Source organism: Gambusia affinis, linkage group LG22, assembly GCF_019740435.1.
Source record: "Gambusia affinis linkage group LG22, SWU_Gaff_1.0, whole genome shotgun sequence".
Classification (NCBI taxonomy): Eukaryota; Metazoa; Chordata; class Actinopteri; order Cyprinodontiformes; family Poeciliidae; genus Gambusia; species Gambusia affinis.
Window position 1 is genome coordinate 6,550,408 of NC_057889.1, and position 17,996 is coordinate 6,568,403.

The following is a 17,996-nucleotide window of genomic DNA, read 5'->3' on the forward strand; positions in this document are numbered from 1 at the left end:
GATCCATGCATAACTATGAACTCTGACACTAGTTATAACGAATGTGATCCTGATATTAGTCTGCACAGCCTTTATGGCACCTTATCTTATGTCAAGGACATAGGCTCAGTCTGAACCCCCTGATGAAGCTTGGTGCTGTTTATCTGATTCTTTCTAATCTTTGCACAGATAAGATGTCTTGGCTGTTCTGAAGCGGCCCTTAGAAAATATTTTTGATGCACTTCCTCTACATGACAGGTTGTCAATTCAGCTTCTGCTGCTGCATATAATCCTGTATCGCTGCGAAAACATGTTCTATTTTGTGAATTATACAAATGGTAAGCTAATAATTTTCAAACTATAACAGTTATACTTTATTATAAGGCCCAACAAGAATGAGAATGAAAACACAACAAAATGCTCGACTCCTTTAACTGAAGGGCTTTAACGCAACAACCCACACCCTCCCCCAAACAGAGATTGCAACATGTGGCAATTCTCTGTGACCAATGAGAGGATTGGGATACTTTACGTCACAATCTGGAAACTCTTGTGCACGAAGTAAAGTAATTTGTACAAGAGGAGGTCTGACTACCAAAATAAAAGAGCTTTTTTAATAGACCAATTCTAAAAAAAAAGCAACACAGGCAGTTCAGGCATTTAAATTTTGAGAATTTTGTCAAATGTTATTGTCAACATAAATATAAAGTCAATTATTCATTATATTACAAAATAGATTCGCTCAAAATTTGTTTTTGAAAGTCTTCAGCGGAAACTCTGACTGACGTATTTGCTAACTTTACTTTCGTCGTCTAGGACGCTGTTCTCACGAAAACAAAGCAGAGAAGACGAAGAATTATAGTTTTCTAGAGGATAAAGGCGAAGAGTGAGTTACATTTCGATTTGAAAATACTTTTCATTTATCGTCTATATAAGTTACGAGGTAAGATATTGTAAGGTCACCTTTTGATTTGCATTTTGATGTAAACATTAGCTCTAAGTAGAAACATGAAATGTACAATGTCATCGTTTTAGACTGTTTTTTGATTAATAATGGGGCATTGCTTATTGTTAATGTTTATTATTATGTACATTAGTTCTCACAAAAGCTACAACGTCGAGAGGAAACTGAATTACAGTGATGTAGCTAGCAGTAAACCAGGCCCGAAGTTGCCTTCAGGTGATCAATGTAAATTCAGGATAAAAGAGTGTCACATGTTAGGTAGCGAGTGGATTGTTTCAAAACGTTGATACTTCATTATTATTTCAGAAAATCATTTGTTTAATATTTCTGTTGCTCATCGATCTTACTGCACACTGTGATAAAAAATATCCTCAGATATGTTTGTTTAAATGTCCAAAATCTAACCAAAACAGGATACAGTTTAAGGCTAATGCCATTATTGAACCGAGAAGGAATATGTTTAAAATGGTCTTATGTTATTCTATGAAATATTATCAAAATTCAGATGAGCAGCTAGAAATCTCCACATCATCATGAAAAAGTATGATATGACATTGCTATTGGCAGTTTGAGCAGAGGACACTAATTTTCAAATCAGTCAGATATTTGCATAAATCTTTGAAGTACAAAAGTTGATCCTATTTAAACAAGCATCTGGTGTTATTCAGATGTTTTGGTGCCATTATATTTAAATGAGTGAGTTTTCCTTTCTTGGGTTCTGCTTCTTCTAAACTTGAGCTTTGCTTTTGTCCCACCAGTTGAGAAAATGGGCCGCATCTTCCTGGATCACATCGGCGGGAGTCGCCTCTTCTCCTGTGCCAATTGTGACACCATTCTGACCAACCGTGCTGAACTCATCTCAACGCGCTTCACAGGGGCAACTGGCAGAGCTTTCCTCTTTAATAAGGTCCCTATGCATATCATGGTGCTTGCATGACAAACTGTCGAAATGCTGTACTGCAGAAATGGAAATTGACTATAATTAGTATCATTTGACTTGTATATTTGATTTGCATCCGCACTTTACTTATAGGAACATTTTAAAATTTCCCTAATGAACAACTCCTACCTTAATATGGCCTTTGAACATAAACATTGCACAGTGTTTAATAGGAAAGCAACAAAAGACACGAAGATTAAAAATAAGTAAATAGGACACAAATAAAATGGGACCAAGGACAGAACCCTGTGGAAATCGATGCTTAAAAGTTACAGATGGAATATAAAGTTTGATTTCGAAAAAGAAATATGGAAAAACATCCAACATTCTGGCAATCAGACAAACAGCTTTTACATATGATTTCAGAATCTCATTGTAGTTTGTTGGGGTAAGTCAATTTCTTATTCACAGTCCAGTGATAATAATCACAACTGTTGCCCTTCAGGTTGTGAATCTGCAGCATAGTGAGGTTCAGGACAGAGTCATGCTGACGGGAAGACACATGGTGCGAGACGTCAGCTGCAAGAACTGCAACAGCAAGCTGGGCTGGATGTACGAGTTTGCCACCGAGGAGAGTCAGCGATACAAGGAGGGCCGAATAATCCTGGAGAGGGCATTGGTGAGGGAGAGCGAAGGCTTCGAGCACGTTCCATCGGACACCTCTTGAGTTTCTTTATCCATTGGTGTGCTTACCGTCATGCAGCTTTTACCTCCAGCAGTAGTACACACCCTTGCATGGACAGTGATCTTTTTGTGAGTAGAGCTGCACCAGAATAAAATCCTGATCTGGGTGAAATCAGAGTTAAGGGTGAACTGTGTTGCTGTTTTTGCCCATTTCAAATTTCCTACAGATTCATTGCATGCCCAGTAGGCTGCAGTGTTGTTTAGGTTTGGTGGGAGATCAGCTGTTACTCCCAGATGAGGAGGATTTTCTCCTAAATTAACGTATGAAGTTCAGACAAAGGTTGGGCTTTAAGTTTAATGACTGAAACAGTTAAGATTATTGATGCATTTTTGCTCCAGTTACCCTTGTTTAAAGGGTGAGTAACAATTTCTTTTGAAACACATATTTCTAGTTCTTTTCGGTGTGAATCTTTGCTTATTTCGTTATTTATGCTGTTCAGAGAAACAGTTGTTAGTTTGGGCCTGTAAAATTTTATTATTTTAACTTATCGCAATAAAATGCATTTCAGCAAAACAAACATAACATGCTTCGCATCTGTCAGTTTCCTGCAACCAAAATTTGTTATTTAAATATGGATTTCAGTGCACAGCTAATACAAAGCTCGTCTTTCAAATATTACATAATTTTTTTTAATGCCTACTTCATTTGTATTGTTTCATTTATTATTTTTTAGAATAACGTAATAAAATCCTAGTTATTCCAAGAATATCTGGTGCCATGCTAGTCTTTCTAGAAAAAAAATAAAGCTATTGAAACATTCTTATTACATGTCTTAATGGGCAGAGGTGGGACCAAGCTACTGTTTTTCACATCAGAAATCATTTTCCAAGTAAAGATATGCAAGTTAAGGTGACATCCAAGGTAAGAGATTCGGATCCGAAGTCTGTTCTAAGCCCTAAACTTTAAATTCTGAATTCTAAAAGGTCAGTTGAACAAATATGTAATTTAGTATATATATCTAATATTTAAAAGGGAATTTTGTCTGCCAAAACAAATCACAAAATAATTGAACATCCAATTATTTTTTTTCACGATAAATTTTAATCAAAAACCACCAAATTGAGAAAGTAAAGAACAGACTGATCAATTATAATCATTTATTTCCACGCAAAATAAAAATTATTTATTTTAATTATATTTATCTTTGCAAACTACAACTATACAAACATTCTAATGTATTGAAAACTTGTTGCTAAGTAGGAATACGTTTTTATATGTTTCTTCGGCAACTTGATTTGTGGTAAAGAAAACACAATAACTCAAAACACAATTCAAATATGACTCAACTGGTTTTAGGTTCATCTTACTGCATATTTTTATGCTTGAATAATTTATTAAATCTGTCCGCTTATTATACAGGAAATTGTGGTTTTAAAGGGATGCAACACCACACTTTAGATTTGGTTTTGTTAAAACATTTTCCTTCCTACTCACAGTGGTATTACTTTATGTTGATCCAACATAAAGTAATCCAAACAAACATTCTGAAATCTGCAGTAAGGTGACAAAGAATGAAATAGTTTGAGAAGTGTGAATTATTTTGTAATACATTGGAGGGATCATTTAAAAGAGATCAATTACAATATATTGAAGCTGAAAATTTAATATTTGCTCAACATACTTTTATGTATTAGTAACCTCTGACGAAGAACAATTCCTAACATTAAAAATAAAACGTTTTTGTTTTTTATAACAGCCTAAATAATGTTTGCAAAGTATTAATTATTTCAATTAAACATTTTTGAGCAAGCAACATTTTCCTCAGGATAGACTGGTTCGGAATACAAACGCACCTTTACACTTTCGTTGCATTCTGGGAAATGTAGGAGGAAACCGGAAGTGAAGGGTTTTTTTTGTGCTGCTGCTGGATTGGCCACTTTAATCGTTTAACTCCGAATAGCTCTCTGGTATATATGGCATGTAACAGGGGGAAGGTAACTGACTTCATTTCTTCTAGGACGGACATAAAGTTGTACGAAAATGGCCGTAGGTAAGTCATTCACCTTATTTTTTTCCCCTCTGTAGTTATCACACTCTAGCACGGCAGGCTAGTGCTAGCTGCCGTGGCGTTTGGGGTTGAAGTAAAATTAGAATAAAGTGAAAAATATTTGTAACTAAAGCTTCTGTAATACAGATCAATGTTCGCGTCACAATTCTTCTTCTTAATAAAGTATTAAAATTGAAAATGTCTACATGCTATAAATAACTACATTTTAATTGTTTTTCTCTACAGAAAAGGTGAGTGTGGTCTTCAAGCTGTACTGCCTGGCAGTGATGACGCTGGTGGCAGCTACGTACACTGTGGCATTAAGGTACACACGGACCATTTCATCAGGGGACCTGTACTTCTCTACCACAGCGGTGTGCATCACTGAGGTCATTAAATTAATTCTGAGCCTTGGGATGCTGGCAAAGTAAGTGTTTATCAAATTTGATACAGTGATGGATATATGTACTTATATCTCGGTGAATTAGAATATAATGGAAAAATTTATTTCAGTAAATAAATTGATCTTTTATGGATTATCTACACACAGTGAAATATGAAAGTGTTTATTTATGATCAATTAGATTCATGGTCAATTAGATGATTACTAGTAAAATCTAGTTAGTAAAATCCCCAAAAATCAGTCTCTGAAAATTTGATACCTATGAAAAATATTACAGAAATGCTTACAGAAAACAGCTTATTCTCCTAAAGATAATTGTTAAAGAAGCTAGATGTTCAGAGTGCTGTATCAAATATATTGACGGAAAGTTAAGTGGAAGAAAACATATACTAGAGAAAGGAGCAGTAACAGGTATAACCTTTGCTTTGAAAGGATTGCTAGACAAAACCAACGATAGAGAAGAGGAAAATTAACAGAACATGATTTGCAGCTGGAGTCTGTGCTGCAAAAGCCACCCAGCACAAATGTATCCAGGATTTGATTGTTTCATTCCATCTGTCTCTGGTTCCAGAGACCGAATCGTCTTTCCAGGAATAATGAGGATAATTGCTGGCTTGTTGCTCAGTGGTGGGGTTTTTTTGTTTTGTTTGTTTCTTTTCTAATTTCAAGGTCAATGCAGCTGTCTGAGAGGACATTTTAGGTCACTTCCCTTACATGCTTTATGGAGATTCTGATTTAATATTTCAGTGCATTCTCCTCACTGTCAAGAACACAAAAACCGTATTTATTGTCCTTAGTCTCTAAATGACAATTTGATTGGTTAGCAACCCTACCTGACCTAAACCCACAGATCTTTTATGGGGACCTAACAAGATGATAGAAAGACACCAAGCAGACCAATGTAAATTGGCATATGCTGCAATTAAAAAGAACCTTTGACCTCAACACCTCGGCTGTGCCGCAGGCACACCTCCTCCATAAAAAGCTGAATTTATGCAGTTGTTCATGCGCAAGTTTCCCTTGCTGAGTATTGAGTGCACAACCTGCACTGTACATGGATAACCATTTGCCTTTAAGTTGGCATTCTCATAATTGGATTACTAGTGCAGTTTTGCACAGTGTGTCCCATTTCAGATCTTCAGGGGGAAAGGTCTGCATGCTTCAGATGTTTCCTTTCATCAGTCCTCATAGTTAGAATAGAGATAACAGGTGCCCCTACAACTATATTATAAGCTGTTGTGCTTCCACTCTTTAACTGACTATGCACCCTAAAGTTTATGGATATAATTAAATTCAATAAAATTCAATAAAACTTTATTTATCCCAGAAGTTCAATAAAAGTTAAATCAAATGCCTTTGATTTCACCCCAAAAGTTAAATCAAACTTTGAGGTTTGATTTAATTCCAAAGTTAAATTGGCTTTATTTAACTTTGTCATTTAGACATTGTTGATCTATTGATGAATTATCGATGAATCGAAACCATGTGATCACACGTGCAGAAAATCAGCCGACACAAATAATCAGACTTTACTTATTTTATTCTTTTTAGCGCTAAAAAGAAAGAGACGCTTACCCTCACAGGCTAATTTGTTGTGATGTGAATTCACAAAACGGACGATCCATTCTTTATATCTAAGACACGCCTTACTGGTCTTCTGATGAACTGCGTCACCTAAGGAATGTCTGCCTAGAAGTCACCTGATATTATGGCGTCAGTGTAAGTTTAAATTTTACAGAAAGCCTTTTGTTTGAAAGTGAAACATGCAAAGTCAAGTTTCATTCCTCCAAAAGCTTTCTGTGCATAAATGAAACATACTATGTGTGAAATACAGCTGTATGTGCATGAGTACACATGCGACCCTGGATAAGCGTCCCAACAACATTTAGCTTTAAATGACATTAAAGTTAATTAAATTTAATAATGGCGGTAGGTGCATTTGGGACCAGCTTAAATGAGGTACATGTGAAGATGACTTTCGAATAAATTTTTTGTTTGTTTTTTTAAATACATTTTATTATAGGGTGTCTACATGGTATTTTAAATTTTTATTTTTTTGAATAAATTTTTTCCACATCACTCCTCAGAATATTTCTTAAATGCTTCCAAGATCTGTACACTTTTCACCTCTTAACTAGTTCTGCATAGTTTGTGCAATTTCAGCCAACATTTATGATTTTCTGCTCATTTGGGACATTACAGGTTTGTCTCTTGGCATTGACATCTTCTATGGTTTATAAAATATTTGCCTTTTTGTGACACTCCTTCGAATCCCAATTTCAGCCCTCCTTCCAACCCTCTCATAGGTGTCTGTTAAACTTTTTTTTTTTGTGCAAATTAAGCTATTCTAAACAGCTAGCTTTTCCCTATTAAAAAGTGTGCCGTGCACTATCATGCTTTCATCATAAAAGCAGAAAAATCTTCCGTGTTTTGAATATTTTTCTCAAAGCAGAAAAACTGAGAGCTGCCAAAATGGTTCTTCTTTTTGGTACAGTGGAATCATGTTATGTATTGTTCCCATATTTGTTCCTCCGTATCTGTGCTAAAGAAACAATCTTATTTTTCCCGTTTATTTTCAATGTCTCTAGAGAAACGAGTAGCAGTGTACGGTTCAAGAACATGTTAGCGGAGCAGATCATCTACAGCCCGAAGGAACTGCTGAAGCTGAGTGTGCCTTCGTTAGTGTATGCAGTTCAGAACAACATGGCCTTCATTGCACTCAGTAACCTTGATGCAGCAGTTTATCAGGTAAGATAGGCTTCGTTCTTCTAATTGTAACTAATTTGTAAAAAAGAAAAGGGAAAAAAAAAGAGAGAGAGAGAGAGATTTCTGGAATCGTGTCCATTTTATTTTTACATGTTTTGACTACTTGTATTCTGGAACAAATTGCTAAAGAGAAAAGACACTTTAGAACAGGGGTCTCAAACTCCAGTCCTCGAGGGCTGCAGTCCTGCAACTTTTAGATGTGCCTCTGCTGCACCACACCTGAATAGAATAATTAAGGCTCTGGAGAACTGGTCTACACAAAGTGGAGGTAATTAAGACATTTTATTCCAGCGTTTTGTACCTGTGGCACATCTAAAAACTGCAGGACTGCAGCCCTCGAGGACTGGAGTTTGAAACCCCTGCTTTAGAATATGAACATGGATTTTGTTGAGTTAATTGACACAAACAGGAGAACTTACACAACTAAATTGAAATTTGGCACTGGTATAAAACTTGCTATGTTATGCAAGAAGTAATGAAAACAATTAGAGCAAATAAATGCTGTAAGGAACCAGAAGTTCATGATAGAAACTTCTAGTTTCTAGGAACCACCCTATCTTGGATCCAGAGATGGTGCCTGAGCATCCATCACTTCTACAGGTCCAGGGTCAGAAAAAAGGGCAGCCAACATCTCTGCAGGTCCCACACATCCTGGACACAAACTGTTTAGACTTTTACCTTCAGTTCAGCGCCACAGAGGAAATTTGCAAAGCCCAGCCATCACAGAGACTGTTTATTTCCTCAGACTCTCTCTGATGAGCACAGTGAACAATTTATGACTCTGAGAGTAGTCAGCTACTGTTGTAAAATGAGATATGCATATTTGCATTGTCGTATCTCCTCTGTTTTTATATATAACGGCTGCAAATACATGTACATGCTGTACACTAACTTCATTCATGTTTCATGTAAAATTTACAGATTTATGCTTGATGTTATTTTTTTCTTTTTAGTCATAAAGTTAAATTGTAAGTTGGTTCAATTAAGCTAATTGTAGAAACCAGGCTGCAAGAACATCTTTGATAAAAGGTGTTTAATTATATTTTTAATAGTATTGCCTTTATGAGACAATAGTTTATTACTTTTGTTCCTTTTTAACTCAAACATTCTGGGCTTCTGGAGTGTTATCAGGATATGAAATGCTTATAAAGCTTTAAAAACAAAGCCCGTCTTTAGATCGGTTTTGTGTTTTGCTGTTTAGGTGACTTATCAGCTGAAGATCCCTTGCACGGCCTTGTGTACAGTCCTCATGCTGAACCGGTCTCTCAGCCGGCTGCAGTGGTTTTCTGTTTTCATGCTTTGTGGTGGCGTAACGCTGGTTCAGTGGAAGCCTGCAGAAGCTACCAAAGTTCAGGTACGGTTGCCATCATGTATGCTCTGTCTGTTCTGGTGAGGCTGTGTTTACTAGTTTTTCTTTTCTGCTGCAGATTGAGCAGAATCCCTTTATTGGGTTCTTGGCTATTGCTGTGGCTGTCATCTGCTCTGGATTTGCAGGTAAAATTAAGAGCTGGATCCTTTGAAAGAGACGTATGTTTTTAACCTATGGGTTAAGTTAGTTTTATTTCTCTTTCTGTAATCAAGGTGTGTACTTTGAGAAAGTGTTGAAGAGCTCTGATACATCCCTGTGGGTCCGAAACATTCAGATGTACCTCTCTGGCATTGTGGTGACCTTGATTGGAGTCTTCATCAACGATGGAGAAAAGGTCATGGAGAAAGGCTTCTTCTATGGCTACACACCATGGGTGTGCTTGGTTGTACGTAAGTATTTGGAAAGCCGATGATGAATTAAGTCTAAAGTATTAAATTTGTTTGACACTGTTTCTGGTGCTTTTGCAGTTCTGGCCAGTGTTGGCGGTCTTTACACATCCGTAGTGGTGAAGTATACGGACAACATCATGAAGGGATTTTCAGCTGCAGCGGCCATTGTTCTCTCAACAGTTGCATCGGTCCTATTGTTTGGACTGCAGATAAGTATGTGTCTTTCCCACTCACACATTAATAGCAGACTGAATTAAGAATGTTCGCAGATTTCAGCTATCTCAGTATATGGGAGCATTTGGCACAGAAAAGGAATTTGGCTTTAGGATATTTAAGGATTAAGCAATGTAGTACATGTTCAAACAGGTTATTGAGTCGGTTTCAGTTTGTAAATGACTGACAGCCTCGTGTAATTTGCAGAATATTATTACTTGATGTACTTATCTTGTATTTAAGGTGAATATTTTGGACAAAAACCCTAAAGTCTATGGCCAGCTGGTGTAATTTTTAGGAAAGTCTTGTTTTTTAGAAAAGTAAATATTCTTATTTATGTATACTTTTGAGATAAAAGCTTCTAAACAAAAGTTAAGAGGGTTTTATTGTTTTAAAAATACCTTTTTGGTTTTGCAAACTAATTTTATTTTCTTCTTTTGCAGCAATCACATTTGCTTCTGGAGCGTTGCTGGTGTGTATTTCCATTTACCTCTATGGACTTCCAAAGCAGGACACCTCCACAGTGGCCCGGCCAGATAAAGCGACAGACTCCGAACTTAAACAGAAACTAATCAATGTGTGAGTCACAAACTCACCAAAGGACTCTGTCAGAAGAATCATGTATGTTTTCTGTTGACCTGCAGGAGATCATGGGGTGATTAGAGACATTTTCACTGGGTTTGGTTAAATTTGCTCCTCCCTTCATGGACATGCATAGATGGTTACGCTTCGAATATACAGTTTTTTCAACATCATCTCTTATTGTGCTACAAGACGTTCAGCTGACACAAACAGAGGAGTAGGTGGCTCTTAGTATTTTCCTGATTGTAAAGTTTTTTGATAATGCAGTCTGTGAATTAATCTTTAGTGAAGTAGTGCACCTGTACAGGAGTCACATAAACAAGACAACTTCACATCCTGAAGGATATTCTTTTAACTGTGCAAAGTATTATCAGAGGTTTGATTAAAGCCTGCAAGTGTACAGGAGACATCAGACTTAAAAGGACAGTGCATGTTTGATTTTTATTGAACCTCTTAAGTGTTTTTTGTATCAGTGTTGCATTGTTTTTAAATGTTATTTTAAAACGTATTAAATCGCAGACACGGTAGAAAACGTTTGTATGCTGTTTTAAATTTTATTTGGAAAAATATAGGACTTTGGATTCACTACCAAAGATCCTTGAAGGTTTAGTTTACATTTTTTGAACTGGTGTGATTCCAAGTATTCTCATCCCGCTGGCCAGAACTGAGCGTGCTGCACTGAACAGTCGCAACCTTGCCTGCATAGTGAACAAAAAGACATCTTAAAATGATAATGTAATTTTGCATTTTCAGATATAGTTAGAAGTGCTTCGTTATAAACCTGTGCAACATCTGGAGGACTTCCTTTCACTGGCAGCTCCCTGTGTGCTGAGGCGACGAAATGGCTGTAAGGTACAGAGTTCTAATAAAAGTATGAATAGGTGTGTCTATTCAACGTTCTGAACCTTTGCAGGACTAACCCTCAAAACAAACATCCGGCTCCTTACCTCAGTTTTAGTAAAAAGTTGACGAGGTATTTGGGCTGCAGGTCCTGGTCCGATTGATACAACACCTCATCGTAACTACAAACAAATTAATATTTAACTGGTAGATTGTGATGTTATTCCAGCACAGTGGAAGGTTGTATGTTTACCGAAGGAGATGCTTAAGGACGGCGACACTGGTTAGGTCACATAGGCAGGATGGGTTGAACGCAGCTGCCTCCACACCTTCATTTCTCTGCATTAGACTGACAAAACATTACAGTTTGTATGATTGACTTATGTTATACATCCTGTTTTTCCTGTTTTTCCAAAGAGCAAAAAGCAAAATTACAGATGGATTCATAACACACAGATTTGTATATTTCAAGCGTTTACTGCTGTTAAATTGATGATTATGGAAAGAGGGTTTCTTACAAAGTTGGAATATTTCACAAGGTCAATTAGAAGATTTTTAATCAAACAAATATACAGTAAAACTTTTGGTTGTGGGTTCCTTTGGATTACATAACTGCATCAATGCAGCAGGATATGGAGGTGCTCAGTCTATTGAACAACCTGAAACTGCACCAACAGCTGCGGTTAAAGTACGTCTGTAAATCATTACTGAACGTGAAAACTTCACTCTCCATCAAGACCCGGTGACATTACTGCCCTTTTTCCTTCCACTAAACATTCAATTAATATCTTTTGATACAGTCAGCTTTCTTTAGCAGTTATTTTTAGTGTTTTACTCTAAAGTGAAGGGTATGAACAGCATTTGCTGAATTCAAGTCAAGTCAGTAGTCTTTCCCATGATTATACAAAAGAACTTTTTTGTGATTCATCTTGTGTAATCATCTGTAAGCCATAGTATGAGTCATACTGCTATAAATAACCATACCAAAATCTTTATAACAACTCATGCTTACCTGCAGAGTCGGGCGTGTGTGTATTGCAAGAAGACTCCAGTGTCGCCTTGAGCCTGCAGCATTCGATCCCAGTCAAATTTATAATCAGACCGAAGGGGACCTTTAAAATCCTGATAAAACAGTGGGAAAAAAAATTAAAAATTCCTGTCAACAAGCAAAACAACTCGTGGGATTTTGTGAAGATTTGTTGTGATGCTTCACCTGGACTATTAGTGCACTGATTCCCACTTTCTCTGCTGTGTCTTTCGGGTTTTCCAGTTCCTTTGTTGCTGTGGAAAGATTGATTATGGGCGTTACTGCCTCAAACTATTTCACTCCTACTAAATGATGGCGAGCTTCTCAATCTCAACTTTCTCATTTAACCACAGCAATTCAGATGAAACAATTTCTAAACTGTCACTCCCAAGATTAACCTGACCAACACATTTTCAGAGTGAGTCTGCCATGAGTTGTGAAAGAGAAGCCAACAATCTGCTATATTTGTCAGTTAGTGGTGGAAAAATGTGATACTGTTTCATGTTCTCTATTTTAATTTTTTATTTTTTTTTTTGCCAACAATTAGAGCACGTACAGCATAGATTAGAAAACAATCTGTTACCAATTTAACTGAAATTAGTTCTGCAGAAGCAGGATCTTGCTTCTGTTCTGTAAAACTGTCAGAATGCTGCACTGCAGGACCATGCAGACCAAGTTAGATTATATAAAACATACAAGAGATCACAGAGATTCATTAGTAACTGGAATATACTAAAAATACACAATTTTTAAATTACGGTAGATTTGTGATCATGTGCTGCAGCAGTATTACTTTTCTTACAAGTACTGAGATCCAAGCATGTAGCAATATTTAACAGCAGCTAATGATCTGAAATGCTAAATTACTTAAATGTGTACAGCTTTACTTTTGGATTGGTTCATGTTGTGGAGCATCCTGGCCCGAGCTTCGTCCAGCACATCCTCCAGAAACACCACCTCACCCGTCCTGGTCTTCATGCCCTGCACCAGGCCGAAGGACACATGCCGACACCTGATAACACAACCACACCTAAATATGAATTCAGATTTAAAGCTGTTGAAATGCTATACAAGATACAGTAACATGGATATCAATTAAATTAAGGAAGCACACAGATATTTAAAGAGCTTAAGCTATTTTCTAGAGAGTATAAGGCAACTGATTACTACCTTTCAGCCCAAGAATTCCCCATTGTTAGGAGAATCTGGAACAACTGATTGAAGTGATTCTCCTGGCTTTTGTCTGTCTGAAAAGAAAAAAAAACAGATTAACCAGGAGAATTAAATGGTAGTTATACAAGTGAAAAGTGTGAGTTGGCAGTTTAAGATCTCCACACACAACTAACATGAACACTTTGTTAAACTAGTAATCAAAAGCTTCTGCACTTTCTGCCTGGTTTCTGTACTTTTGCATTTCAAATTTCTAGTTTTTTCTAGCAGTTTCTAGAATATTCTGCACATGTGTGTACACAATTTTCACCTCAACTGCTTAAATTGTTGTCTTCTGGAGATTATACAAATCATGATACAGCACAACTGAAAAACCACTTTATCCAACTATAAATGCAAATTCTTTAAAGTACAATTAAAATAAAATACGTTGTTTTGGACTTTCACTAGATGTGGTTTAAGTTCAATTGTGGCAACTACATTTTCTTTTTTCCATACTTATCCAGACTTAAAAAAATCCAAACTTTTCAAAACTATGTAGGAACCCTGACACCTAGATACATCCATAGCTTCTTGAGGCACAATGTCCAGAGAAGGTTCATTTCATTTCGGAAACTCCTATTTATTTAATGCAGCAAATGTAGACAGAAACCTAATTAAAGCAACATAACGGTAGATAAAAATAATAACTGATTTCTTTCAGCTCTTACCACATAAATCATATCATCGAAGCAGTACTTTTCCTTTCTGTTGATAGCTGCAGCAATGTCCCTGTGAGAGAAAACATTTCAGTGCCTTAATCTAACAATTTGAGATTTCAGAATAAAACACATTAAACATTCACTAAAACAACCTAAGCCCTGATCTCCAGGTCCTCTGACATGTATAGATCCTGTGCTGGTTTTAAATCTTGCTTGCACTTGCCTGGTGATGTAGAGGGTCGTTCCATCACTGCGGAGTACCGTACAGATGTTACTCATGTCTCCATTTGGAGAGAGATCAACCACGCCGGTTCCCTTCCTGTTAAAACAATAATAGATACATATAAAAATTGTACATGCAAAAAAAAAAAAAAGCTAAAACATAGTAAATACAACAAACCTGATTGTCTCTAGCAAAATTATTCTATATGGTTACACTTTCACTGTTCAGCATCCATAATTAGTTTTCAGTTTGACCACTGCAGCATTGTCCAGACCGTAATTAGATGAAGTCCTTTGACGGGAACGTGGTCGAGCTGGCTGGTAATTTTCTTGGCTTTTTAAACCACCTGTTTTTTCCAGATACAGGAAAAAACAGGTGAAATAGATTAATTCAATTAAATATTTACAATACTACTTAAACTCTTTTTGTTCTTCACTGTCCGCCTATTAAATCAGCAAATAAATGTTCAAAGGTCCACATTACATTCCTGCATGTGGACAATGGATAATTAAGTTTAAAAACATAAAAAAGACAGTTCAGTCTCTGCATATGGGTTAAATCTGCTTGGTAATCAGATCTGTGTTTAAATCTAATTAAATCAGACAGTCAACCCAGGTCCTGAGATACTTAAAAGTCCAAAATCTAACCTTATTCTAAATACTATGCACTTCTAGTGGGTCCTTACTAGGCTCAAAGTAAATAAGCTCCTTTGTCTGAGTTTGTGACTCTAACAAAACAGAGAAAAATGACCTTTTTTTTAAATCAAATGCTAAATTGAGGCATTTTTGAACTGTGTGGTTCTTAAATATTTGTATACATTTACACCTAAATGTTCAGCAATTTGAGCTGTCCTTTTACAAGTTTACTGTTCTTGTTCAAACATGGTCATTTCCAGGCCATGAAAACTTAAGAGTAATGACAACTGACAAATTTTACTCATAACCCCCAGATCAGTCCTTGGTGATTTAATATGCTAACAATAGTGTGACGCTCTTGTTCACATCACTATTGTGAACGAGAGCGTTCACAATAGTGATGTCAGGATGCATTCATCCTGACACCATAGCTGTGCACAACAGGTTACGAGAAGCATAATTCAATCTTAAATCTAATACATTTGCATCAGTGCCATTCCTAAAGGCCACAAGTGCAGTCATAACCGAAGGTTTCTACATACTCTGAGGTTTTCAGCAGACCTCGGCTCTGCAGCTCCCGGACCACCTCCTGGGTTTGGGCTTGGTGAAATGACTCGCCGCTGTATACATCAAAGTGGATTCCTAACCTCTGTTGAAAATTTAAAAAACAAAAAAATCTGAATAACCTCTGAGTGATTTCATGTTTCATATTGAGTTTGTGTTTCAGAGAGAGAACTGACCTTGTAAATATGCTGATACTCCTTGACTGTGATATCCCTGAACTGTTGCCATAATGACATGGCCTGGTTTTCATGCTGCTCCAGTTGTCTAAAGAAGTCTTTAGCTGCAAGTTTGATATCTTCACTGTGTTCTGCTTCTTTGTTCACTTGAACATAAACCTGAAGTACAGAAGACAGCAAATAATACCATAAAATCCATTGTACTATGAAACAGTTAACTGTATTTTACAACCAAAACCTGTGAATGAAAGCAAACAAATACTTAAATATACTCAAATTTAGAACTAAAAAGAAATTTATAAGGAAAAAAGAAATACCCACCTCAAACAAATGCTGTAATGGATTTTCCTTTAATTTTTCCATGCACCCAAACCTGCTAAATCCAGCTCCCAACAAACCTGGAAGTTCAATTCAGGTCACATTAGTGGTTTTGCCAAGTAGTAATTTCACTTCCAGGAACATTTTGGCACAACACACTCACCAAACTGCATCCCCCAGTCTCCCAGATAGTTCATTCGGATAACATTGTTACCGAGAGATTGTTTCAGGTTAGCTATAAAGTTACCTGAAGAAGGAATACATGCAAATGTTAGATTTATTTTAAAGACAGTTTTAATCCAAAAGATCACCTAACAATTTTCCAATACTTTCAAATTAAAAAAATAATACATATTAGCTGTGTATGGTATTTTTATTCGGTCCTCTACTCCTAAATGACACCCATAGTCACATTTTCCCTTTGCTGTGTATAAATTATTTTGAAAATCAAGTCTAATTTCCCATCCACATCACAACTGTGCACTACTTTGTGTTAGTAAAAAAAATTCCAGCTTAAGTTTCTAAGATTCAAGTTGTATGTTATGCTAAAGCATATGCTAAAGCAGAAATGTATGCAAACTAGATAAATTTCTCAAACTCACCAATAATTGTTGAGCGCAGATGCCCAGCATGAAACTTTTTAGCAATATTTGGGGAGCTAAAACACACACACGTTTGTGTTTTAAAATCAAATTTTAAATATATTAATATACTTCTTATCAGACCCATAAAGCTAAACCCACCTGAACTCCACTAATATGGTCCCTCTATTCAGAGTTTCAAAAAGTTCACTATTTAACCCAAAGTTATCATTCTCGCCTTTCCCAAATGGCTCCAACAGTTTCTGAAACAGAAAAGGCTGAAATGTAACAATCAGAAGAATTCAAGACTTTTTGTTGGGCTCTCTGAGAGTCAGGTCAGTGCAAACAAACCTCAGCAAGAAGACTGCGGTTTAGTTTAAAGTAAATCAACCCCTGTCGAGCTGAAATCTCTTCCACCACGCTGTCTGGCTTTAGCTGAAAACAGTGTAGAACAAATAAGACTAATGAGTTATAAATCAGAAACATTTGTTTATGTGGCACTTTGTGTTGGCCTATAAAATAAAATCCAACTAAAAGATAATGACGTTTGTGTTTCACATATATACAAAGTTGAAAAGGATAGAAAATATTTGCCTTTTTTTGCAAGACAATGCATGTGATGTCACTTGCAGGTGAAATGAGATTACAACTTCCCCTCATTTTACAGCTCTTATTGGAGCCTATTCATATTCTGTTTGCATTATAAATCTGACCTGGGCAGCCAGGTTTTCTGTCTGCAACTGAAGATCCCCACTGGAAGCCAGAATCCCGTTGACTCGTAATGATTCAAGTGACAGCCTGAAGTCGGCACTCGGACTAAAAAAAAAAACATAACAATCCTGGAGTTATACATGAACAGCGAAAGGCACCTGCAGAGTGGATGCAAATTAAGTAAACAAACTTAACCGTTTCTTTAAAACAGGAACAGCAGTCAGAGCTGGGACAAAAACATCCTCAGACTGTTGCAGCGTCTTCGCCAGCTGGAAAATCAAACAAGCAAATAAACTGACCATCCTACAAGGTCTGAGATATTGTCTATAAAACTTAGACGCGTCTTTTTGTCAAGTTTACCTTCGCAGCAATTTTTCTTCTAAAAAAACAAGTCATGTTTTCTAAGCATAAAGCCAAACAACTATAAACTTCAAAAAAATATTACATTTCTACACGACCTGCTCACATTGGGAGAGATGTCACGCTTCCTGTTTAACGCTGCTTCCGCTCCTCTCGTCCAACCACAGTCTCAGTTTCAGCAAGGTATGCTCGATTTAGTGTTCCCGTCCTACCGCCACCAGTTTCGTCTGAAACGGGTATGCAACTTGCTACTCCGGAGGCGCAAGTTGCTCGAGACTTTCCATTATGACTTTTTAATGAACTGATGCTTTTAAATGTAGTTATTCAATTACTGAATTAAGTTATTTAAATAATGGGATTGCATTTCCGCAACAGAATGACAATAGCTGCAACGTTTGTAGATTCATTTTCTA

General features: G+C 36.6%; 3 protein-coding genes across 7 annotated transcripts; 2 read left to right on the top strand and 1 right to left on the bottom strand.

Annotated features, from left to right (window-relative positions):
- Positions 1 to 731: 731 nt before the first annotated feature.
- Positions 732 to 3,274, top strand: LOC122825431 (protein yippee-like 5). Of its 2 annotated transcripts, none has more exons than XM_044106856.1 (3): positions 732 to 865; positions 1,702 to 1,850; positions 2,329 to 3,274. In XM_044106856.1, the coding sequence occupies exons 2-3, from the start codon at positions 1,710 to 1,712 to the stop codon at positions 2,548 to 2,550; spliced, it is 363 nt and encodes a 120-aa protein (XP_043962791.1). In that variant the 5' UTR covers positions 732 to 865; positions 1,702 to 1,709; the 3' UTR covers positions 2,551 to 3,274. The 2 variants fall into 2 exon arrangements, with proteins under 2 accessions (XP_043962791.1, XP_043962792.1); XM_044106857.1 differs by having other exon boundaries at positions 761 to 922.
- Positions 3,275 to 4,279: 1,005 nt separating this feature from the next.
- On the top strand, positions 4,280 to 10,298 carry slc35a1 (solute carrier family 35 member A1). 2 transcript variants are annotated; one of them, XM_044106855.1, is made up of 9 exons: positions 4,280 to 4,558; positions 4,802 to 4,806; positions 4,928 to 4,982; positions 7,547 to 7,706; positions 8,926 to 9,078; positions 9,152 to 9,218; positions 9,306 to 9,482; positions 9,561 to 9,695; positions 10,139 to 10,298. In XM_044106855.1, the coding sequence occupies exons 1-9, from the start codon at positions 4,482 to 4,484 to the stop codon at positions 10,276 to 10,278; spliced, it is 969 nt and encodes a 322-aa protein (XP_043962790.1). In that variant the 5' UTR covers positions 4,280 to 4,481; the 3' UTR covers positions 10,279 to 10,298. The 2 variants fall into 2 exon arrangements, with proteins under 2 accessions (XP_043962790.1, XP_043962789.1); XM_044106854.1 differs by having other exon boundaries at positions 4,297 to 4,558; positions 4,802 to 4,982.
- A 535-nt stretch (positions 10,299 to 10,833) lies between these two features.
- Positions 10,834 to 17,775, bottom strand: rars2 (arginyl-tRNA synthetase 2, mitochondrial). Of its 3 annotated transcripts, none has more exons than XM_044106852.1 (20): positions 17,584 to 17,740; positions 17,419 to 17,492; positions 17,226 to 17,328; positions 16,864 to 16,947; positions 16,675 to 16,775; positions 16,534 to 16,589; positions 16,095 to 16,178; positions 15,935 to 16,011; positions 15,614 to 15,772; positions 15,416 to 15,522; positions 14,239 to 14,334; positions 14,025 to 14,085; positions 13,315 to 13,391; positions 13,032 to 13,156; positions 12,331 to 12,398; positions 12,130 to 12,239; positions 11,371 to 11,466; positions 11,225 to 11,299; positions 11,059 to 11,139; positions 10,834 to 10,975 (listed from the first exon to the last, which is right to left on the bottom strand). In XM_044106852.1, the coding sequence occupies exons 1-19, from the start codon at positions 17,617 to 17,619 to the stop codon at positions 11,085 to 11,087; spliced, it is 1,644 nt and encodes a 547-aa protein (XP_043962787.1). In that variant the 5' UTR covers positions 17,620 to 17,740; the 3' UTR covers positions 10,834 to 10,975; positions 11,059 to 11,084. The 3 variants fall into 3 exon arrangements, with proteins under 3 accessions (XP_043962787.1, XP_043962788.1, XP_043962786.1); XM_044106853.1 differs by having other exon boundaries at positions 10,835 to 10,975; positions 11,059 to 11,122; positions 17,690 to 17,775; XM_044106851.1 differs by having other exon boundaries at positions 10,835 to 10,975; positions 11,059 to 11,122.
- Between the last annotated feature and the right edge of the window lie 221 nt (positions 17,776 to 17,996).

Coding starts and splice junctions, on each gene's coding strand:
- slc35a1 (XM_044106854.1), top strand. Junction 9,079..9,151: donor CAGAAGCTACCAAAGTTCAG/GTACGGTTGCCA, acceptor TTTCTGCTGCAG/ATTGAGCAGAATCCCTTTAT. Junction 9,483..9,560: donor ATGGGTGTGCTTGGTTGTAC/GTAAGTATTTGG, acceptor GTGCTTTTGCAG/TTCTGGCCAGTGTTGGCGGT.
- LOC122825431 (XM_044106856.1), top strand. CDS start 1,710: ATGGGCCGCATCTTCCTGGATCACATCGGCGGGAGTCGCCTCTTCTCC. Junction 1,851..2,328: donor GAGCTTTCCTCTTTAATAAG/GTCCCTATGCAT, acceptor GTTGCCCTTCAG/GTTGTGAATCTGCAGCATAG.
- rars2 (XM_044106851.1), bottom strand. CDS start 17,619: ATGACTTGTTTTTTTAGAAGAAAAATTGCTGCGAAG. Junction 12,399..13,031: donor CAACATGAACCAATCCAAAA/GTAAAGCTGTAC, acceptor ATCTTTCCACAG/CAACAAAGGAACTGGAAAAC. Junction 11,467..12,129: donor ACACACGCCCGACTCTGCAG/GTAAGCATGAGT, acceptor ATGTTTTGTCAG/TCTAATGCAGAGAAATGAAG.